Below are 20,899 nucleotides of genomic sequence, written 5' to 3'. Positions count from 1 at the left end.
TGCGGTGAGGTTGCTCGCAGGGAGACGCCACTGCGGCTCTTCCTTCTGGGTCCTGGTCTCAGTGGCAGCACAAGCAGGGCAGACACCCCACAACAGGGCTGGGAAAGGGGTCTCATCCTCTGAAAGGCTCTTCCAAGTGGCAGCCTTGTGTCACCGTGACAGCAGAGCGCGGTGCCTGTAGAGCAGGACGATCCATGTGACCATCCTCTGCCTCGGGGGGGCTCTCGGAGGAAGACGACCACATTGTGTCACATCAGGCATTTCCTCTCGCCCCCGGCCTCCCCAGAGAAGACGAGGCCACTGTTAGGGTCGGGTTTTTCTTTGCATTCAGAGGTTTATTTTCCTGTAGCGCTCTCCCGGGCCAGACCTTGGGGACTTGAGCATTTGCTGTAGCGTGGGTCAGAGAAAAAATCACTGTCATGGTTCACTTCCCTTTTTCTTTTCCTGCCTCACTTGGATGAAAGATATATGACGCAGATAATATGGCTTTGTGTCACTAATTCTTACTCTTTGTCACTACGAGATTATGCTCCCTCCCTCTTAGAGAGGTTGCAGTTTCTGCCTCTGTTATCAGATTAATTGATAATTTGGGATTCTCTAGGGCAAGACTTCGCCAGATCTCAGCTTAAGCCTTAATAGATCAGCTATTAATTGATGAGAATCTGATGCCATTCCTTAAAAAAGGACGTCTGTATACCTGTTTGTCCCCTAAGAAGGAGGAGGAGTGTGACCTGTACCTGGTGTGATCTCACTGACACACGTCCTCCCTGTGGGGCTTAGCTTCCCACTGTTCTGTGTCTTATGCTTTCTGATGGACAGCACCGTCTCACCCTTTGCTGTGCACGTTCTTACCCTCTTTACACCCTGGACGGACCCGCCCAGACTGGCTGCAGTTCGAGACGGCCGTCCCTGTCCCCCACGGGTGATTTTAGAAGGGTTTCAACTTCAGGTGAGCCGGCGCTTGGAGGTGAATTTGAAGCCAAAGGGAGCCGTTTGTGTCTCCACAAAGGAGAAACCGCGTTTTACGTCCCCTAAAGGAACGCATGAGAGCCTGTGGCTCTCCTGGTGTGGGCTCTTACAGGCACCTTTGTGTTTGCGGTGTATTCCTGTGGAAGGACGCCCGAGTGACGAGACTGGCTTTGGAGAGGCGAGCACCTGTGGAGGCTGAGAAGTGGGAGTAAAGCAGCCGCCAGGCTGATGCGGCACACGGTGATGCCGGTGTCCCCATGGGCCGCGGGCGGCTTCTGCGTGGACCGTCAAGAGCCCCGCCGTCCCACACGGATCACCCGGAAGGCCTGCTGCTGTGGCAAAGCTTCGGTCCCCATTTGCTCCTCAGCCCTGGAGGGGTGAACATGGCCCATGCGGCGGGCTGTCGGGGGCCGGGCGGAGGCTGCGCGCCAGCGGCAACTGCGTGACTCCCTCACCTCTCAGGCTGCACCCCAAGGGCTGCTGGGAAGAGTGTCGATTCTCGGAGAGCCGCCCTGGGGCAGAGCAGGTCCATCGTGATAGATGACGTTAGCCCGGGAGCCGTGAACAGAGCGGGCACGGCGCCACCTGGAAGAGCCGTGGAATAATGGAACTTGAGTCGGGGAGAAGGTTGCAGGGCTGGAGCACGGAGACCTTGGGCCAGGGTGCTGGAGGAAAGTGCCGGAAGTGGAGCGGGCCTCCGACACCTGTCAGTGTTCTGAAAGGGGTAGGCTAGTCTTAAGTTTTCTCCAGTGTTTCCTTCCCCTAAAACTCTTGCCTGGGACATGCCCACCGGCAATACCACAAACGATCTTCTGCTGACACGTCTCCTGCGTCACGACCTGCACCACAGGCAGCTCGGTGTGGCTGCCGTTCCCAGTGGCACGGCCCTGACGGGGACTCAGCCTGACGCCCTTTATGGAGATGCCACCCAGACGGCAGGCATGGTTCTACCGTCTCTTCCCTGGTGAGCCTTAAGGGTTTTGGGAATCCAAGTCTGGAAGAAGGCTCAGCAGTGAGTCCTCAGTGAACGTGTGCCCGCTCCCAGAGGCTCGTGCATGAGCAAGAAGAGGCCTCACACGTGGGCACACGGCCCACTCCCCTTCCTGTCAAACACGTCTTTCTAGATCAGTTCTCTAAACTGAGAATCAGGTGACTTTGAGAGCCCTCGTGGGAGGACATTGCTTTTCCGTCACTAACTTGAAAATGTAAAAACCCATGTGCTCAGGAGTGACGTGCTGTGTCCCTGAGGTGAGTGTGGTGGGAGAGGAAGGGTCACAGCTGAGCAACAGGGGCAGTCCAGTCGTCTACCCCTGCCTGTGCAGAGACCCCTGGCTGCCCACGGAGCCCTCGGAGCTGCGCCCGGGCTGCGGGGCCCATGGAGACTGCAGGCAAGATGGATGAGGATGCGGGGACAGGGGTGGACCAGTATCCTTGCCTGTTTCCCCTTCCTTGTTGGAGAAAAGAGATCTTAACAGGTTTGTGGACAGATTCTGTCGTCGTGCTGTCCGTAGGTTTCGTTTATTCTGTTCCACCCTCAGACCACGTCTCAGATGATGTGTTCGAACTTTCTGTTCAGGAAGTGCAGCTGCTGTCCTCTAGGGGTCTTTCCTGAATGTGACGAGTTCGCTGCTGCGTCACCACTCATCTCCTTCGTTTGTCTCAAGAGACCACGTGCAGTGTGACGGATTCCTTGTCGCCTGAGATGTTAGTGTGGGTGCGTGTAGCCAATGAGTAAAAATAGTCACGTTTGCTCACACAGTAAACAAGAAGAAGAGAAACAACACGTTTCCAGATCTACAATCCCCGAGTGCAGGGTTGGTAGTTGTGGGGAATGTCCGTGACCAGATGGTGAACAGCGGTCTCTGAGCCCTGGGTCGCGGTCCGGCTCTGGCCTGTCTGTAGGCACCCCTGCCTGTGACATCAGCACAGGCTTACTGGGTACCTGCTGTGTGGGGGGCGATCCAGGACGAGCCCAGTGTAATTCTCCCTTAAGGAAGCCAGACACACTCAGTGTAACTTAGGGGCTGTTTTGAAGTTCAAACGAGGATGCATGCAAAGCTACCCGGCGAGACGCCCAGAACCCTAAGGTTTCGCTTTATCCAGAGAGAATGCAAACAGCTTTAAGTGCGTGGGTCCCCCAGCCTGTGAATTAAAGACTCTCAGAACCTTGTATCATAACTTGGACTAGGTTTTTCCCATAAACTTTTCCTGACTCCCCGCTCACTGCCTCCTCCTGTCAGCCACAAAATTCCATCTGCCGACTCAGCAGCTCCTGGCCGTCTGCCCTCCCTCTCATTCCCTCTGCCTGGCGCTGCCCGAGCCAGCGACTTCCCCGTCCACTGTCTGCAGCAGTGGTCTGAGGCCGCTCCATTCTTCCAGAGCATGCCCAGCCTTCTCGTCCTCGAAGATGCCTCCCTTGCTGTGCTCCTGGGACCACCCCACGTCCCCCTGGGCATGGGAAAGAAGCCCGAAGCTCAGCATGGTGGCACAGTCACCATCTCCAGTGGCCCCGACGCCATGCTTCCTCCTCCAGGGCTCATGCCTGGGGTGGTACCAGCACTGGCACCACCTTCCCTGCCACCTCGACGCTGTGAGGATCTCTCCGCCTGGCCACTCCTCATCGCTGTCCCCGTCCTGCTCTCGGTGATTGTCTGCTCTTGTGCTGTTGGCTGCAGAGACCTCTTTTTTTATTGGTGCCTGCATCCCCTCCGCCTTTCCCCACCCAGTCTGTTATGCACGTTGAACCCCAGCAGAATTCTCCATCACCTAAATCTGACTGTCACTCTCTCCTCTTCAGACTTCGCAGTGCTTCCACTGCCTTTGAGATAGGGGCCCAAGGCCTGACGGGACCCCGAGCCGTGTGCGCTCTGCAGACGTCCTCTCCCTGCTTCCACACCCTGGTGCTCTGCCAAGCCCGCCTCCTCCCTGCTCCCAGAATATGCGGGGCTGTCACGGGGCCCTGTGTGCATTCCTCCCACGCTGGAGTGCTGCTTCCCTGGTATGCACTGCTCCTGAACTCCTCCTTGGGGAGCCCTCCTGATGCCCCAGGCTGAGTCAGGGCCCCTCGTCACGTGCAGCCCTGCCCCTTCTTGAACCTTCCCTCTGGCCACCGGGAAACCGCGGATGCTCCAGCGACGCATACCCCCTCCTGCACGCAGATGTCACGCTTCTCACAGGAGGGGCTGCTCTGGGTGTCTTGGCCCTCCCAGTGCTGCCAGATGATGTCGAGGAACTGGGAGCAGGGGGGGTGGGGCTCCTGGAACCGTCGAGACTTCAGCTCAGCATTAGTCGAAGAGTCACCATGAAGGAGCTTTTGGTAAATTCTAAGAAAATGAATATAATTGAAGGTTCTCCAAGGCAGCTTGAGGATCAGAATGTAACACAAGTCCAAAGTCAGAGTGGAGTTTTAAAAAGTACTGGCAATAAGGCTTTTGCTTCTAAGTAGAGGCTCTATTTAGAAACTCCTCCTGACATCGGTGTCGGGGGCACCATCGCTCCCCAGACCTGCCCTGAAGGAAACACTGGAATCGTGACAGTCCTCTCATGGTCACGCTGCAGGCGCCCAGGCCCCTGTCCTGGGACCGACCCACCATGCCCGCAAGGCCTCGGGCTCACAAGCCTGGCCTGTCCCCAGGTACCTCGTCCAACAGGCTTCCCTAGCTGTTCAGTTTCGTGTCTTCCGTGACGCAGTGGATGGATTTGTGTCTCGCTCTTTCTAGTGCAGGACTTTGAACGTGCACAGAGATAATGGCCCAGGCCCAGCCTCACCCCATCCACACCCCCTTTACTCCCACCTCTCATGCTGCTTTCAAACAAACCCTACTTTCCTGGAAACATTCTGCGAAATAGCTCTAAAATATAAGGATCCTTCTTTTTAACATCGTCAAGCCTTAGTAGAATCAGGCGTCGAGCCTGCGTTCAGCTCTGTTGTCACATCCATGTCAGAACTTGGTTTGTTGGCATTTTGAGTCAGGATCCAGATAAGGTTCACAGCACTGACTGTCCAGTCTTCGATGCCTCTGATTCCGTAGGCCCACTTTCATCTCATTTGTTGAGGTTAGAGTGATGTGTGGGATTTTGATGTCTGTTATTGGCTGGAATTCTAGAACTGGAGGAAATTTCAAATTTGTCTGACCTCTAGCTATGGTGGTAGACAACATGTGAAAATACCACGAAAGTGCAGATATGATGGGTGTTAACACTTCCAGGCCTCTTTGACCAAATGGCTTCTGAGTTGGCTTGGCCATGTCTAGCCAGTTGGAGGATGCCAGAAGAATGATGCTATGCCAGGAAGGGGCTCTTTAAATGGACTGTGGTGAGCCCCCTTTCCCACATCTGATGCTGTCTGTTGTGGTAAAGGGTGAAATTGGTGGGGGGGGGGGCAGGGAGGAATAGCCCAGCCCACTCTGACCGAGCCTGGGACCTGGGCCTTTAACACTCTGTTTGCCCTGTGCTTGTCCTTAGAGTCTGACTGCTACAGGTTAGTTGTGCAGCTCAGCCTAGATGCTTGAAATGCAAGAGGGTCTCAGAAGGTTCTGACCATGTTGGGACTCTTTGAGCCATAGTGACATCTGATGGCAGCAAGGGGGTCACCATCCATACCTGTCTGCACGTCTGTGTCCACACCTACATCTCTCTACGTACACCTGTATCCATACCACGTCTACATCATCCACCCATGACTGTGCGTAACTGTGTGTCCTTCAATATCTGTACGTCTACACCTATGTCAGTGTATCCACATGCGTGGCTACAGTGCATCTGTACTGTCTACCTCGATCTCTATCCATCCGTGTCCATCTGTGTCCGTATGTACCTGCGTCTGTACCTGCATCTGTATCCCTGATCTGCATATCTGCATCTGCACTTTCACCTGCACCCAGAAGTGTACCTCATCTAATTACGTGTATCAGTATCTGCCCACATGCTCACGTGAATCTCCGTGTCTGCACCCGGACCTGCGCCCAGTCTACCCTCAGCCTTCATGTGTGTATTGTTTGTTTCAGCTGTGTCCCTGTCTGTCTGTGCCCACGTGTCTGCAGCCTCACCTCCTCTGGCATTTGTACATCTCTGTCATCGTAGTTGTACAGCCCGGTTTGGTATTGGACTTCTGTACTTGTTGGGGAAGCTTTGCTTTTCCTCTTCAGAAAAAAGTCCATAGTAGAGCTCTCCAGGGACCTTCAGAGCCTAACCACGGCAATTGATTTTTGAAAAGCGTCATCTGCTTTATAAGTTGACCTCCAATTAAATCTGTCTGAGTTAAGCAGTTTAAATATCACTCCTACATGGGAGGGAGTAAGAACAAGAGAGAAAAATATGAAAAGAAGAGATTTGCTAGGCTGTCAAAATAGAAGTAAACTGCCCATGACAAATGAAGGCAGACGGAAAAGGAAGAATGGGAAGAAGTAGTGTCCTAATGTAGCTCAGTTGTGGATTATTGGCTTACTTGAGACAATGACTTAAATAAAAAAAGAATGTCTTACTAGAAGAGCTGGCCACGGGTTACTGAATTCCAGCACGCCCTCCTGGATTCGAATTACGTAGAAGTCCCTTTCGAGCTCTGTAGTGGGCAGGTGGGTGGGAAGGAAATCATGTTCCAGGGAGAAGAGCATTTGCAAAGGGCCTACATCAGGAGGAGCGTGGACCTTTAAGGAGCTGAAATAAGGCTGGGGGAAGGTGGGGTCTGTAAGCATGGGAGAGGCTGGCAAGGCCTCAGGGCCCCAGCAAGGATTTGGGTCCTTGCCCCCAGCAGATATGGGACACCACTAGAGGACAACAGGCAAGTGGTGTGGTCAGGGTCCCACTCTCCCAGATCCCTCTGCTACTGAGTAGAGAATGGATGATGGAAGGTGGGTACAGTGGATGTATGGACAATGGTCAGCAGGTGTGCTGGCCACTGGGCCATTCCTTCAGCTCTGTTCCCCCTCCTTGCTCTCTTTGCACTGTGAGGCCGACCTGCAAAATACCTTCTGTGCTATGAACTGACCTGGACATTTCACTACAATTCCCAGAGTGTTCTATCCATGGGGCTTCTGGCAAGGTTCCAGTGGGCTGCACTGCCATTTCCACTATACGCACTCTGTTGAGTTCTTTTCATGAATGGATGTTGAATTCTGTCATGTGCTTTTCCTGCTTCTACTGAGATGATCATGACTTGTTCGATGTTGAACCATCCTTGCATCCTTGGAATAAATCCCACTTGATCATGGTGTGTGATTGTCTTAATGTATTGTTGAATCTGTTTTGCTAATATTTTACTTGTAGATTTTGCATCTATGTTTCATCAGGGGTATTGTCCTGTAGCTTGCTTTTCTTGTGGCGTCTGACTGGTATCAAGATAATGCTGGCCTTGTAAGATGAGCTTGGAAGTGTTCCCTCCTCTTCTGTTTTTAGGAAGAGTTTGAGAAGGATTGGTACTGATTCTTCTCAGGATGTTTGGTAGAACTCATCCGTGGAGCCATCTGATCCTGGGCTTTTCTTTGTTGGCAGGTGTTTGTTTACTGGCTTAGTCTCCTTACTTGTTGGCATCTTCAGATTTTCTCTTTCTTCACTGTTCAAGCTCGGTCAGTTGGATGTTTCCAGAAATTTACCCTTTCTTCTTGGTAGTCAATTTGTTGGCATATAATTGTTCATAGTTGTTTTTTATGACCTGTTGTATTTCTGTGGCATCAGTTGTAATGTCTCCTCTTTCATTTCTGATTTTATTTATTTATTTTTTCTTATTAATCTAGCCAAAGGTTTATCCATTTTATTTATCTTTTAAAAAAAACCGCTCCTAGTTTCATTTATCTTTTCCTTTTTTTTATTATGTTCAGTTAGCCGCCATATAGTACATCATTAGTGTTTGATGTAGTGTTCAGTGATTCATTAGTTGCATATAACACTCAGTGCTCATCACAACACGTGCTCTCCTTATTTTCAATAGTCTTTTCAGTCTATTTCATCTATTTCTTTTTTTTTTTAAATTATTTTTTATTATATTATGTTAGTCACCATACAGTACATCCCCGGTTTCCGATGTAAAGTTCAATGATTCATTAGTTGCGTATAACACCCAGTGCACCATGCAATACGTGCCCTCCTTACTACCCATCACCGGTCTATCCCATTCCCCCACCCCCCTCCCCTCTGAGGCCCTCAGTTTGTTTCTCATCTATTTCTGTTCTGATCTTTATTATTTCCTTCCTTCTGCTAACTTTGGCCTTCCCTTATGCTGCTTTTTCTAGTTTCTTGAGTTGTAAATTCAAGTTATTTATTTGAGATATTTCTTTTTTCTTAATGCAGGCATTCATCACAATAAACTTTCCTCTTAGAACTCTGTTCTACGTCCCACACACTTTGGTGTGTTACATTTCCAGTTTCACTGGTCTCAGGTGTTTTTTATTTCTTCTTTGACTCATTGGTTGTTCAGAAGTATATCACTTAATCTCCATGTATTTGTGAATGTTCCAGTTTTCTTATAATTGATTTCTGATTTCATAGCATTGTGGTTGGAAAAGATGCATGATATCATCTCAAACTTCTTAAATTTATTAAGACTTATGTGTGGCCTGTTATGTGATCTGTCCTGGAGAATGTTCCATGTGTACATGAGAAAAATGTGTATTCTGCTGCTACTGGGTGTAAAGTCCTTCATGTATCTGTTAGGTCCTTCTGGTCCCTATTATTATTTTAATGTCTATTTCTCCCTTCAGATATGTTGATATTTGTTTATGTATTTAGGGACTCTTATGTTGCATGCATAAATATTTACAAGTGTTGTATCCTCTTGATGAACTGGCCTCTTTATTATTACATACTAATCTTTTTTGTTTCTTGTTAACAATCTTTGGCTTAAAGTCTGTTTTGTCTAACAAAAGTTTATCTACCCCTGCTCTCCTCTGGTTTCCCTTTTCATGGACTGTCTTTCTCCATCCCTTCACTTTAAGTCTGTTGGTGTCCTCAGTGCTGAAGCGAGTCTCTTGTAGGCTGCATGAAGTTGGGCATTGTTGGGTTTTTTTCCTATCCATTCAGCCACCTGTGTCTTTTGTCGGAGATTTTACTCCATTTACATTTAAAGTAATTACTGTTAAGTATGGGCTTCATTTTGCCATTTAGTAAATTATTTTCTGGCTGTTTGGCGATTCCTTTGTTCCTTTCCCTTTCTTTCCTCCTCTGTGATTTGATGATTTTCTGTAGTGGTGTGCCTACATTTCTTTCTCTTTCTCTTTTGTGTACATATTATAGGCTTTTGTTTTGTGGTTACTATTAGGCTTACATGAAATACCATATGTTTAGAACAGCCTGTTTCAAGCTGCTAACAACTTTGAATATGTACTAAAGCTCTATATTTTTGTACTGTCTTCCTCATTTTATCTTTTTTATGTCAATACACTTTCCTTAAAACTAACTCTAAGACACTGTGTACTTAGATTTGTATTAAGCTGTTGGCAAATATTTTCCCCAAAACTTTAGAGAAATAAATATACTTATGGTGAGAAGTATAGTCTCATCTTGAAGTTGTTGGAATACAATGGTTTTTCACCAACTGATTTTTTACCTGTGAAGAGTTGGTGGCTGTCAACAACTTTACTAGTAAGAGTGATTCAGGGTTACTGGCACCTCCAGATGAATTTGCGTGTACTCGAGAAGCTGTGGGGTCAGCAGTCAGAAGAACGAGTTTGGTTGCACAAATTACCATGAGCTTACTCACTCATTCTCCAGAAAACATTGGGTTTTATTTCTCTGCAGGAAAGAAAGGTGATACTGAATCAAAGTGGGATTTTGAATCATGGCAGCTCCTCTCTTATTTTCCCTCATCAGAAATGCCTTTTCTCTGCATTAGGGAGAATTCCTATGGGTTAGCAAAAGTGTAACTAGCTTATAAGATTATTTAAATAGAATAAATATCATTATTTGTTAAAAACAATATAGAGGGGATAGCTAGAATAATTGGGGAATCCCATGAAAACCTCATTTTATCCATTGGTTTAAAATACCTCATCAAAAAAGTTTGTATCAGAGTTGACTGATAACATTTTGCAATCCATCAATCATTTAGTTCCCTACCTTTGGTGAATTTTTGAATGAGTAGTAAAATATCCGAAATCAGGATGTGAAGCAGCAGTGGTCAGCTCTTGAACATAGGGTCCTAGACATAGGTGTCTGCTTGGCAGGACCACTTGGGCCCGTAAGGAAGAGACAGAAACTCTGTTGCCAAAATAGTACCTGGAGAAATGATGGGTGCAGACACTCTTCAGTGTGGTTAAGGTAAAACGCAGGTAAGGATGCAGCTGTTACCTGGGCTTGCGCCATAGCCTGGAAACCCGCATCACAGCCTTGCTGACAGTAACGTTTAGGTTTTGGGACTTACTGGTGGCATGTCCTGGGGCATGGATTATTTTCTGTAGTCTCAGTTTCCAGTCTTTTAAAATGAGGTTCACAGCAGTACCTTACTCACAGGTCTGTTGTGACCATTATGTGAGACTGTTGTGTGCGGTCTCAGCACAGTGGTGAGTGTAAGGAGAACCTTCAAGGGCTTCCGCAGCCCCCAACGTTCCTCACCCATCAGCCACTACTCTCTTTTTTTAGAGTGGCTCTCCACAACTCCTTCACCATCTAACATAACAATTTTTCTAATTTTTCATCTGTCTTCTCATTCCCATGATGATTTCAGGGCACCGTGAAAGTCCACACTGCTGTGCGTGGCATTGAGGCCATCATGGAAAACGGGTACTGTCACTTCTCGTATGGGCTTCCCATCAAGTGAATGGTGTGAGTGCTTTAGATTTTCTCCTGTTTTGCTTCTTTAGCAGGTCCCCAGGGGCATCTGACTCCAAACAATTCTGCAGTCGTATTAACATGTTGCCGTGCTTCGGAGTAGAAAAGCATTAGAGGAGATAGCGTCTAGCTTTTGAAAACCCTCCCTGCCACTAGATGTCGAGGCAGGCAGTGAGGAGTGGCGCGGCTAGCGTCTCTCCCTCCACGGCCAAATCAGGTGTCCAGGTAATCAGGGTGACAGCTGTCACAGACACACAGATGAAATTGCATGTGCCATATCCGTCCATTGATTTTTGAGATTAACTCCAACGGCTTTCTAAGGAAGTTCAGACCATGAAATGACAGATGATGGCCATGTATTTTAAAAATAAAATAGAAATAACTGCATGCTCATTTTGAGCACAATCAGCACCATCTTATTGGTCTAACTATTGACCGGACCCGCTATCGTCGTAAGCCATTTGCGCTCCGTGCTACATCCCGTGGGAGGGGTTGCGGTGCTCGTCACACAGCTCGTGTGATCAGGGGTCTCCTTGCGGAGGCAAGCGGGTTCATACACATATTCTGGTAGATTTCATCGTTATCTTTAAGGCTGTTTTAAATAATCTTATGGATTCAAGTGTTAACTGTATGCATTGGGGTGAAGGAATGTGGGGTCAGTAGAAACTCATGAGGCTAAAGTGGGGCCGGGACTCGTGATAAAGCCTCTGGGTTTCCCAGCACATGATGTCACCCTTCGGTTTAAAATAGGCTAGAGCAGAATTCATGGAATCTGGTAGCAAACCTGGTTGGGAAGATGGTTTATGTTCAGCATGGAGCAGTAGGCTTTGGAGGTACAAGAAAGGACAAGATGTAGTCTGTGCGTTCGCCGAGTCTGCAGTCTGGAGATGGGAATAGGATGAAACCATGTGACATAGTTAAGAGAGTGTCCGTAATAGGTGGTGGTCTGGGTGCTTCTGCATCAGAACAGAGGGAGCTTTAGGAAAAGGAGGGAGACTCGCGGGCCCACTGGTTAGAATTGGGGAGGCCTTGTTGGGGCCAGGATGAGAGAAGGAAGCCCTTTGTGGCATTGTGGGTGTGGGGCGTACGAGGGGCTAAGGGAGGGGTGGCTGGGCCGGCTGGAGCTGAGGGTTGGTCACTGGAGGAGGGGGAGTCGCTGGGCAGGCAGGTCGCCCCAGGAGTGTTGATCCAGGAGTGCCTGTCATCACCACACCCCGCACTGGTTTTAGGGCCAGTGCTCCTCTCGGTGAGCACGTCGGCATGTGTGGGTATGTACACCTGTTCATTGTCTCATGCACGTGCCCCCATACAAGTCCCTCTTAATGTACCTGCAGGTGTGTATGTGCAGACCTGGGAAGTCTCTTGTGTGTGAGGCGTGTGTGTGCACACGGGAGTCTGGTGTGTGTGTGTGTGCACACCTGGGAGTCCCTGGTGTCTTCTCAGATGCCTCCTCCCCCAGGCCGTGTGGAACTACTTCCCAGGACTCCAGCTCCGGAGTCTGTTCCCAGAGCACAGGGTTGGGAGGGAGGCCATCAGGGAGACCAGTGTATGTGGCCCCACAGTCGTGGGGAGGCCCCTGCGCATCTCCCCCTGGCAGTGTCCTCAGCAGGGCACGGACACATTTGCAGGCAAAGCACATCCTGAGTGACCACAGAAGAAAGATGGGGGCATATCATGAAGGAACAGGACAGCAAGTTGGGTGGGGCCACGGGGCACTCTCGTTGCATGCAGCATCAAGCCGAGCTCCGTGTTTCCTACTCCTCACCTAGTAACTATCACCTGATGGCCCATCTTCCTAGATTCAGCTGTCATTCCACCCTGGCTGCGTGCCCGCCGCCCCGAAATGAAGCACCTCGCTTGGCCATGTATGTGCATTCCTATCATCCATTCAGTCTTTGGACATAGAGGGGTGTGCGGCGGAGAGCTTGTGGGCGACTGTTACTCCGAGCACACCTGTGCTCAGACATGGGACGGGATCTCGCTTCACCTCTGCCCTGAGGATTTGCAGGGACGAACGTTCTGTGGTCACACAGAGACGTTCAGGGGTGGGGGTGGGAAGGGAGTAAAGTGGAGTGTGGACGGTCACACGTCGTTGGGGTCACCACCCAAGTGCGTTTCCAGGGTGTCTGCCCAGTGCCCTGGGTTCGTTCCGGCAGCCGGGACCCCCCTGCAGAGACAGGATTTCTCTGGGTGGCCACTTTGAGCTGTTTCTTTCAGGCATGTTCCACTTGCCCATCCCCAGGTGGACCCTGCTGGCTCCTCTCTTCATGGGGAAAGCAACCCAGCAGCTCTTGGCGTCCTCTCCGGGGGTGTACCGTCTGGTGGGCTAGATTTGCACGTTCCGTTCCACTTTCTGGAATTCTAGTGTTCCAACTCCACTAGCTCTCTAAAACAACTCTTATTCACCCTGTGGATTTTTTGGCAGGTAGGAGACTACTTCCTTGGTCCTCCTGTTTCCTCCACACTTTGATGCCTTTGTAGATGACATGCTCACCCACTCATCTGTGCAGGGTGAGCAACTCTAGCTCTGGCCTCCACCTGTGGCTTCCCCTCCTGGCTCACGTGAGTGACCCTGAGCACGACCATACCCATCTCTGTTGTAGCTCGAGGAGCGGCACCCCAAACGCAACACCTCAGGCCCTGTTCTCTCCCAGGTGATCCTCAAGGCAGCGTTTGTGGGGGCTTCCCGCGATGCTGCGCTTTGGACCCTTGCTGCCACTGCAGGCTGGAGCCTGGGTGCCGAATATGCCCCTTCTTGGGGAATAGGCGGTGGAAACAGGCGGGAGAGGAAGACAGCAGGTCTTCCTGGTTCAGGGGCAAGCGATTGTTTTTCGATTGTGAAATTACACAGAACACTACCTCGAGGAGCCTCTGACAAAGAACACTCCAGGCCTGTCCCTTGAGAGAGGGGTGAAGAGGGGGGTGTTCCTGCGGGCCTGGGGAGGACCCCAAGTCAATTTCCACACACAGTCGCACCAGCACAGGTGTTGCGGTGAGGCTGGAACGAGTCTGGGACTGGAGGGCCGGTCAGGTTTCAAGGGGCTTTTACACCTGTTGTCCTTGCTTCACACAGTCGCTTCTGTCAGCTAGGTGGGACTCCTTTGATAACTTACATTTTAATGCTTTTCAGCGTTAGATTTTTTTGACATTTTCCTGTGTATTCACACATTTGTGCTGTTAACACATCTGCTTGTGTCCGTGTGCGGGGCGGCTGGTGCCGTGACCCTAGCCCAGACCCCACGCAGTGAAAGCCTGACCGCCGGCACTGCCGTGGGACCACACAGCAGCTGGCCACTCGGTCATCTGGCGGTGCCGGGAGGGCAGCGGAGCTCACTTGTTCAGGCCTCACCTGGCTGCACGCGTCGGCCTGGCCTGGGAGGCCAGCAGGGAGGCACCGAGCAGGGAGCTTCCAGGCCGGTGTAGGTGTGGTGGTGGCAGGGAGGGGCTGCACCGTAGGGAGTGCTGGGAGTCCGGGAGAGCTTCTGGGGGCGGGGCCCGAGGAGGCAGGGGTCTGTGCCCTCGGCAGGGGACTGGGGTAGGGGTCTGTAAGGTAAGATTGTGTCCTGGGTGGGGTCTGGCCTGGAGGATGTGGGCTCTGTAGGTCAGGGTGGCCCTGGTTCGCTGTGGGCCTCTTCACGCCCAGTCACTTGCTTCTGCAGATGCTGGTTGTCCACCCACCCTGCGCTGGGCCTGGGGGTGCTGGTTACAGGAAGAGTGGCCGTCTGAGAGCCGCGGTGGGCAGGGGCACCAGACCTGTGCCACCAGGGCCTCGCCAGCAGGCCTCCAAGCCCCTGCTGTGTGGCTGGCGCCCACGTCACAGAGTAGGCCTTTGTGTGGCTGTGGTTCTTTCTCCTCGTCTGACTTGGAATGAACACACCTTTCCGGCACTGCTGCCCTCCTGTTCCGCAGTCTGCACACAGCCCACGGCTTTCCCCAGCGTGGCTCGAGGTCCCAGCAGACTTTGTTCAGGCACAGGCCTTCTTGGGGCTCTAGGCTGCCTGATGAAACTCGCGCTCCAGCCTGCAGCTCCGGGTGGACAGGCAGGGAGTGATGATGAAGACACAGACGTTCCAGGTGGATCCCTTCCCGCATCGGTGTCTCACCTCCTGGTGGGCCTGAGCATGGGCTCTGCAAGATGCCCGGGGGTTTCTAAGTCGGGTCAGGTGACAAGGTAGAAGGGTGCACTCCACACCACATGCACACACTGACCGGAAAATGTATTCTAATTTTACAACGTAATGTGAAAAGCCCCTGTGTTAGGAGGCTTGGAGGACTTGTCTGTCCTTCCTGGAAGGGTCCCCAGCCCTGGGGCTCACACTCTTGCCCAGGAAGCAGGATGGAGGGGCAAAGGCCCTGATCACAGACCGGCATCAGGCCTCTCTCACTTTAGGGCAGAACAGCATCCTGTAGGTTGGTAAGAGACCTAGAACAATGGGTGAGGCGTGGAGAGCAGGCCCAGCTGTGGGTAAATTGGCAGCCACCTGCAGAAACCGGCTTCCCTAGGAAGAAGTCCAGTTCCTGTGCCCCCTGAGAGAAGGCGGTGGGGGGCGGCTTGGTGCCGTGGCTCATTACCAGCGTCCTCTTTGAGGACGGGAGTGTCCGTCCTGCTGTGGCTGCACTTGCATGGGACACCCTGGGGCGGTTGCAGGGCAAGCTGGCACCTCCTGACCCCGGCCTGCTTTTCCATCTCTACCTGAGGCCTCCAAGGGCCCTTGACTCCTCCTTGCTGGCTTGTCCCTAGGGATTCCTGCTTTAGCCATTCCTGAGGGCTGCTTTCTCCAGCTAATCCCAGCTCCGATGCTCGGTGTGGGCTCTGTGCATTGTGATGTGCCCACAGAATTCCCGACTTTCCCTTCCAGTGGCTACTCCGTCTCGCATGCTCCTTCCCGGGTCACCTCCTGGTGCCATCACACACCTGTCACCTCTTCCAAGCCCGCAGGCCACACCTGCACCCTCCTGCCCTGTCCCGGGGTTACTGGAGCCTGGTTAGTTCCTCCTTGCACCCTGCATCCCATTGGCTCTTGGAGCCACAGTGACCCTGGATACTTTTGGACTCACCCCTGTGCATGTCCTCCTCCTGTGAGGACTCTGGTGACATTGGATTAGGAACCACCGGATGACCTCGTCCTAGCATGATGGTCAGCAGTGACCTCTTTCCACATAAGGTCCCATTGTGAGGTTCTGGATGTGGGACTTGAACATGTGAAGCTTGGGTGACACGGTTCAATCCAGAACAACACCTGTCTTTGCTGCCCGTGTGCCGCGAGAACACAGGCCCCAGGAAGGCGGGGCTCCGTGTGTTTGTTGCAGCACAGAGCCCGTCTGCTCACACGTCGGCCAGGTGAACGAGAGGTCAGCTGGGGTGACAGCCTTGGCTGCACAGCAGTTTCTATATAGCGACACGACGGAATATTCTCTGAAATGCTGCTAATAGGGTTTCACAGGCAAGGCGTGACTGACACAGCTGTGTGCTGGGATTCGGGACGTGTCGCTGGAACGCTGAGCCTTGTGGTGACCGGAGCCGGCCCTCCCTCGGGCCTGGGGCGCGTCGTCCTGGGGCACACCCGCCCTTCCCGGGGGCCGCTGCAGAGTGCCCCTCGGTCTCCGGTCTCCGTGTTTGCCCTCAGCTGTGTCCCATTCACGTGCCTCTCATTGGCACATCACTCATTTTAGAAACAAGCCCATTTGACAATGTGCTTCCTTTGTACGTGTGACGCCCATCCTGAAACTCCATTTTCAGCATCTGCTTCCCCTCCGTCTCCCGTCTTTTCTCTCTCCTTCCCGTCTGCCCTCCCCTCCCCCCCTCCCGATTACACTTTTTATTGAAGGCTGAGCTGAGCCTCCGCCGCATCATGGGCCCATTTGCACGGTATTGTTTGTCTCGTGGCTGGGAAATTCAGGTGATTCATCATGCCTGAAGAAGCACCTGATCCCGGCTGCCCGGGGAGCCCGGTCACTATGTGACAGGAATGCACAGGCGCGGAGGTGGGGGCGCGGGGGACGTGCGGCTTCTCAAGTGTTGATGAGTTCCATTTTGTAACGCTGCCCCCGCTCTCCTCCACAGCCCCCTGAGCCCAGAAGAGGGGAAGGAGCTGTTGCAGAGCGTTGCGCGTCTCCTGGAGGTGCCGATGAGTGTCTTCGCAGACGTCGCGTGAGTGCCGGGTGCGGGGTCTCGGGGTTTTATTCTCCGCTCACATCAGGTTCCGTGTCATAAATTGGTTTGCAAGGGAAAGAACTGTGTGCCTGGGGTTCTTGTTAATTACATCACAGAGAAACAGTTCAGGAGAGAACGGAAGGAAACTTCCTGGTGGGTTTGGTAAAGTTATGTGAGTGCAGATGAAACCGGAGTGTAATTGTAAGAGTTATGATCTCCTGGAAGGACGGGGCCCACTGGGGCCACAGTTCTCAGCCCTGCTGCACCTAGAATTGCCCGGGCGGCTCTAGAACATTCCGGCGCCTGTGCCCCACCCCGCTGCAGATGAGTCAGAGCCCAGGGGATGGCACGTGTCCGTGAAAAGTCAGCACTTATGGAGTGCCTACGGTATACAGACCCTGCCACGCACTTGCTGCAGCAAGTCACCCAAGCACGACCGGCCTCTCTTGTCATCAGTGGACAGGTTGTGGGCAGATTTGGTGGCGTTGGAGACTGGGGTGCTGGCCCGTGGCAAGTCCGCAATGAGGGGCTTCTGCTTCCATGTTTCTTGAGGACTGCACAGGGCAGGAACAAGTGCCTGGAAAAGGAGCAAGTAGAGATAGGTCGACTTATAAGTGAGTGCAGGTGTGGACAGACCAGCACGTCCCAGCTGGTGGGGGTGGTCCAGACGTGGAGGTCAGTCCAGAAAGCCGTGTCGGGATGGGTCAGTGTGTGAGCAGGTGTGGACAGACCAGCACGTCCCAGCTGGTGGGGGTGGTCCAGACGTGGAGGTCAGTCCAGAAAGCCGTGTCGGGATGGGTCAGTGCCTGTGCTGTGAGCCACTCAGGCCTGGAAATAAGAGGCTCAGCCGAGCTGTCTATTGACGCAAACAGCTATCCCAGGGCCTTCAGTCCTGGAAACACAGTTCGTCTGGCCGTCTGCAAATGTTGCCACTCTGTGGGGCTGTCCCATCTCTTTTCCTGCTGGTGTTAGCTCATTTGGAAGTTCATCACCCTTTATTTTGAGTAGGAAGGAGCCAGAAGTTGGGAGAGAGAGGCCAAGGTCAAGTCCTAGCCTTAACAGTAAGCCCAGATTCACTTCCTTGGGCTCCTTGCAGCCGACAACAGTCCGGCCCATCTCTCCAACTTATGGGGGTTCTCATATCATCTCTGCCCCTGCAGACGTGACCGTCTGCAAGACGCAGCTTTGCTTTTCTTTTTTTTGTAAGGATTTTATTTATTTATTTGACAGAGAGCGAGCCTGAAAGCACAAGCAGGGGGAGCTGCAGAGGGAGAGGAAGAAGCAGGCTCCCCGCTGAGCAGGGAACCTGATGCGGGACTCAATCGCAGGACCCTGGGATCATGACCTGAGCCGAAGGCAGACACTTAGCTGACTGGGCCCTCCGGGCCTCCCAAAACGCAGCTTTTCATTCAACAAATATTTACAGAGCTCCGTGCTGGGGTGGAGCAGAGAGCGTGACATTCCAGCAGAAACAGGCTCAGAGCAGAGCTGGACAACATCAGGCAGCCCTGGTTCATGTGGAAACAGAGGGCAGAGGCTGCGAGGTCTGGAGAGCAGGTGCCCAGCTACCTCCGGGCAGGAGGGATAGCGTGCTCCAGGCGAACAGGCAGAGTGGCTCAGCTGGGCCCCAAGGTTCTTGGGAGGGGTATGGCGTGCCTTCCGTGGGCTGGCAGGCCACCAGAGAGTTTTCATCAGGAGACGTATTTCTAGCCATGTGAAGAATGAATTACAAGGGACACGGGGGAGGCCCAAGTGACTTGGGGCCGCTGAGGTTTCTAGGTGAGTGTTGGTGATCCCAACCCCACACCAGGTGGGATTTCAGCCTTGGAGAGGAAATCCTGAGTGTAGCTGAGAGATCGGGAGATGCCCGCATGTGAATACACCATGACCCAGTGTGTTAGAGCCGCACCCCAGCCTTGTAGAGCAGCTTTCGTTCCCCCGTGTCATTTCAGATGCCCTTGAGAGCTGTCCTTTGTCCAAGTGCGTTCCCTCCCATGCAGGACTCCATGCCAGGTCTACGAAGGCCCCTGTGCCCGTTCATATGCAACCCTGCGGACGGGACATGGCTGCTGGAATCGGGAACTCAGCAGGAACACAGGAGGCCCACACAGGCCCTTTGTCCAGGCCTGGTCTCTACGGGTGCAGTTAAACAGACTGCACACAGAGAGAGCCAGTCCTGGCCTGGTGGCACTGACCGTTCCCTTTAGAGAAGCGGAGGGAAATTTCCTGAGCATGCCTGCACCCACACATGGCTAGTTCTCCACAGTCTTCACCACCAGACCCCGAGGTCAGGGGTCACAGCAGTCCCTGACACGTTCACATCAGGCACCCAGCGCAGGGACTGCATTTGCAGAATGAGGACTTGCAGAGTGCGGGCCTGGCACCCACACTGCCCCCACCAAACGGCGGGGAGGTCCTCACCCCTCTGTCCACAAGTAGGAGATACCGAATCTGGCCCCCAAAATTCAGCTGCTGGTGTCAGAGCTCATATTGCTGTCGAGGGAATAAATGAATGAATGAATGAATGAGTGCCTCCTTCATTAGAGTGAGGAATGTCCTGGGAGCAATTGGAAGGCAGCAAATAACAAGGAGACTGCGTCTCCAGGAAGAGCTCCCAGGAGCACCCAGGGTGGCCTGAGCATTTGGAGAATGTCATCACAGCTCAGGCCCACTGTTGAGAACATTAGGCAAAAAAGTAATCACACGGAGAGGCTTCGCAGTCAAACTTGGCCTGGCCCCACTGGGGGCTGTATTTATTGAATTTTCATTATTTTTCCTCTGCGGTCTGGAGCGAGAATGCAGCAGATAGAAGCAGAGGTCCCCGCACTGGGAGGCCTTGTGCTTGCTGGAGACCTGGCCCCCTGCCGCTGCTTGCTTGTTAGAAGTCGAGACGTGTGCGCGCCGTGGCCTGGGCCCCGTGCTGCTGAGAGGGCGGGTGAGACATGTGCGCAGTGGCCTGGGCCCCGTGCCTCTGAGAGGGCGGGCGAGACGTGTGCGATGTGGCCAGGGCCCCGTGCCGCTGAGAGGGCGGGCGAGATGTCTGTGCGCCGTGACCTGGGCCCCGTGCCGCTGAGAGGGCGGGCGAGACGTGTGCGCACCGTGACCTGGGCCCCGTGCTGCTGAGAGGGTGGGTGAGACATGTGCGCAGTGGCCTGGGCCCCGTGCCTCTGAGAGGGCGGGCGATATGTCTGTGCGCCGTGACCTGGGCCCCGCGCCCCGCGCTGCTGAGACAGCCGGGTTTGGGAGAAGGGGCGTCCTCAGGACAGGCGGGAGCACGGTGGCCTGGGAGCCTCAGGAACAGCCGTGGAGCTTTCCAGGCCCGAGGTGGGTCAGGTGGCTGTGACCAGAGCCCACCGCCAAGGAGGGGAGCTGCGCTTGGGCCAGGGTGGAAGCTCCCAGTGGCAGCTGCCTCATCACCCACCACCGGGGGGCAGGCCCGGCAAATGAGCCCACTGAACGCTGCAGGACTGAGCCTTTCACCCAACAGCGACCACGGACCACACGTCCACGACTTTTCTAGCAGTGACATCTTGAAGTTTCCTATTGAGGGAAGGTGTCACCCAGAGAGAATGTGACATGGGTGTCCAAGGTCAAGAAGCATGTTTAGCCTGTCTTCTGCTATGCCCCACGGTTTCTGCATTGCCCACCTGTCACCTCCCTTTCTCCACATCCTCAGCCAGGCTATCGGCCTCTAACAGGGTCTCAAGGTGGCGGCAGGAGGCCCGAGGCCAGGGCAAGGCAAGGCAGGGTTCTGCCACCGGCTGGGAGGTGGGGGTGTCAGGACTGGAGGGGCCTTTGGTCTGGGGGAGGGGCATCTTCTGAGGAGGGGCATCTGGTGGGGGTGTCCGATGGCAGGGGTGTCAGGACTGGAGGGGCTTCCGGTGGGAGGGGTGCCTGGTGGGGGGGCGGGTCTGGTAGGGTGGTGTCTGGTGTGGGGTGGTGTCTGGTATGGGGTGGTGTCTGGCATGGGGTGGTGTCTGGTGTGGTGTCCAGTGTAGGGGTGTCCAGTGTGGGGGT

General features: G+C 53.1%; 1 protein-coding gene across 1 annotated transcript in view; it reads left to right on the top strand.

The window, feature by feature from the left end:
- The window catches only part of PTPRN2 (protein tyrosine phosphatase receptor type N2), a 742,666-nt gene that overhangs the window by 266,702 nt on the left and 455,065 nt on the right, over window positions 1-20,899 (top strand). The window contains exon 10 of the mRNA XM_057304523.1: window positions 16,793-16,879. Coding sequence (XP_057160506.1) covers window positions 16,793-16,879 — 87 coding nt within the window. The remainder of the gene's footprint in view (window positions 1-16,792; window positions 16,880-20,899) is intronic.

This window comes from Ursus arctos, unplaced genomic scaffold (assembly GCF_023065955.2).
Source record: "Ursus arctos isolate Adak ecotype North America unplaced genomic scaffold, UrsArc2.0 scaffold_3, whole genome shotgun sequence".
Classification (NCBI taxonomy): Eukaryota; Metazoa; Chordata; class Mammalia; order Carnivora; family Ursidae; genus Ursus; species Ursus arctos.
The sequence above is the reverse complement of the archived record's forward strand: the minus strand, read 5'-3'. Positions and strand labels throughout refer to the sequence as shown.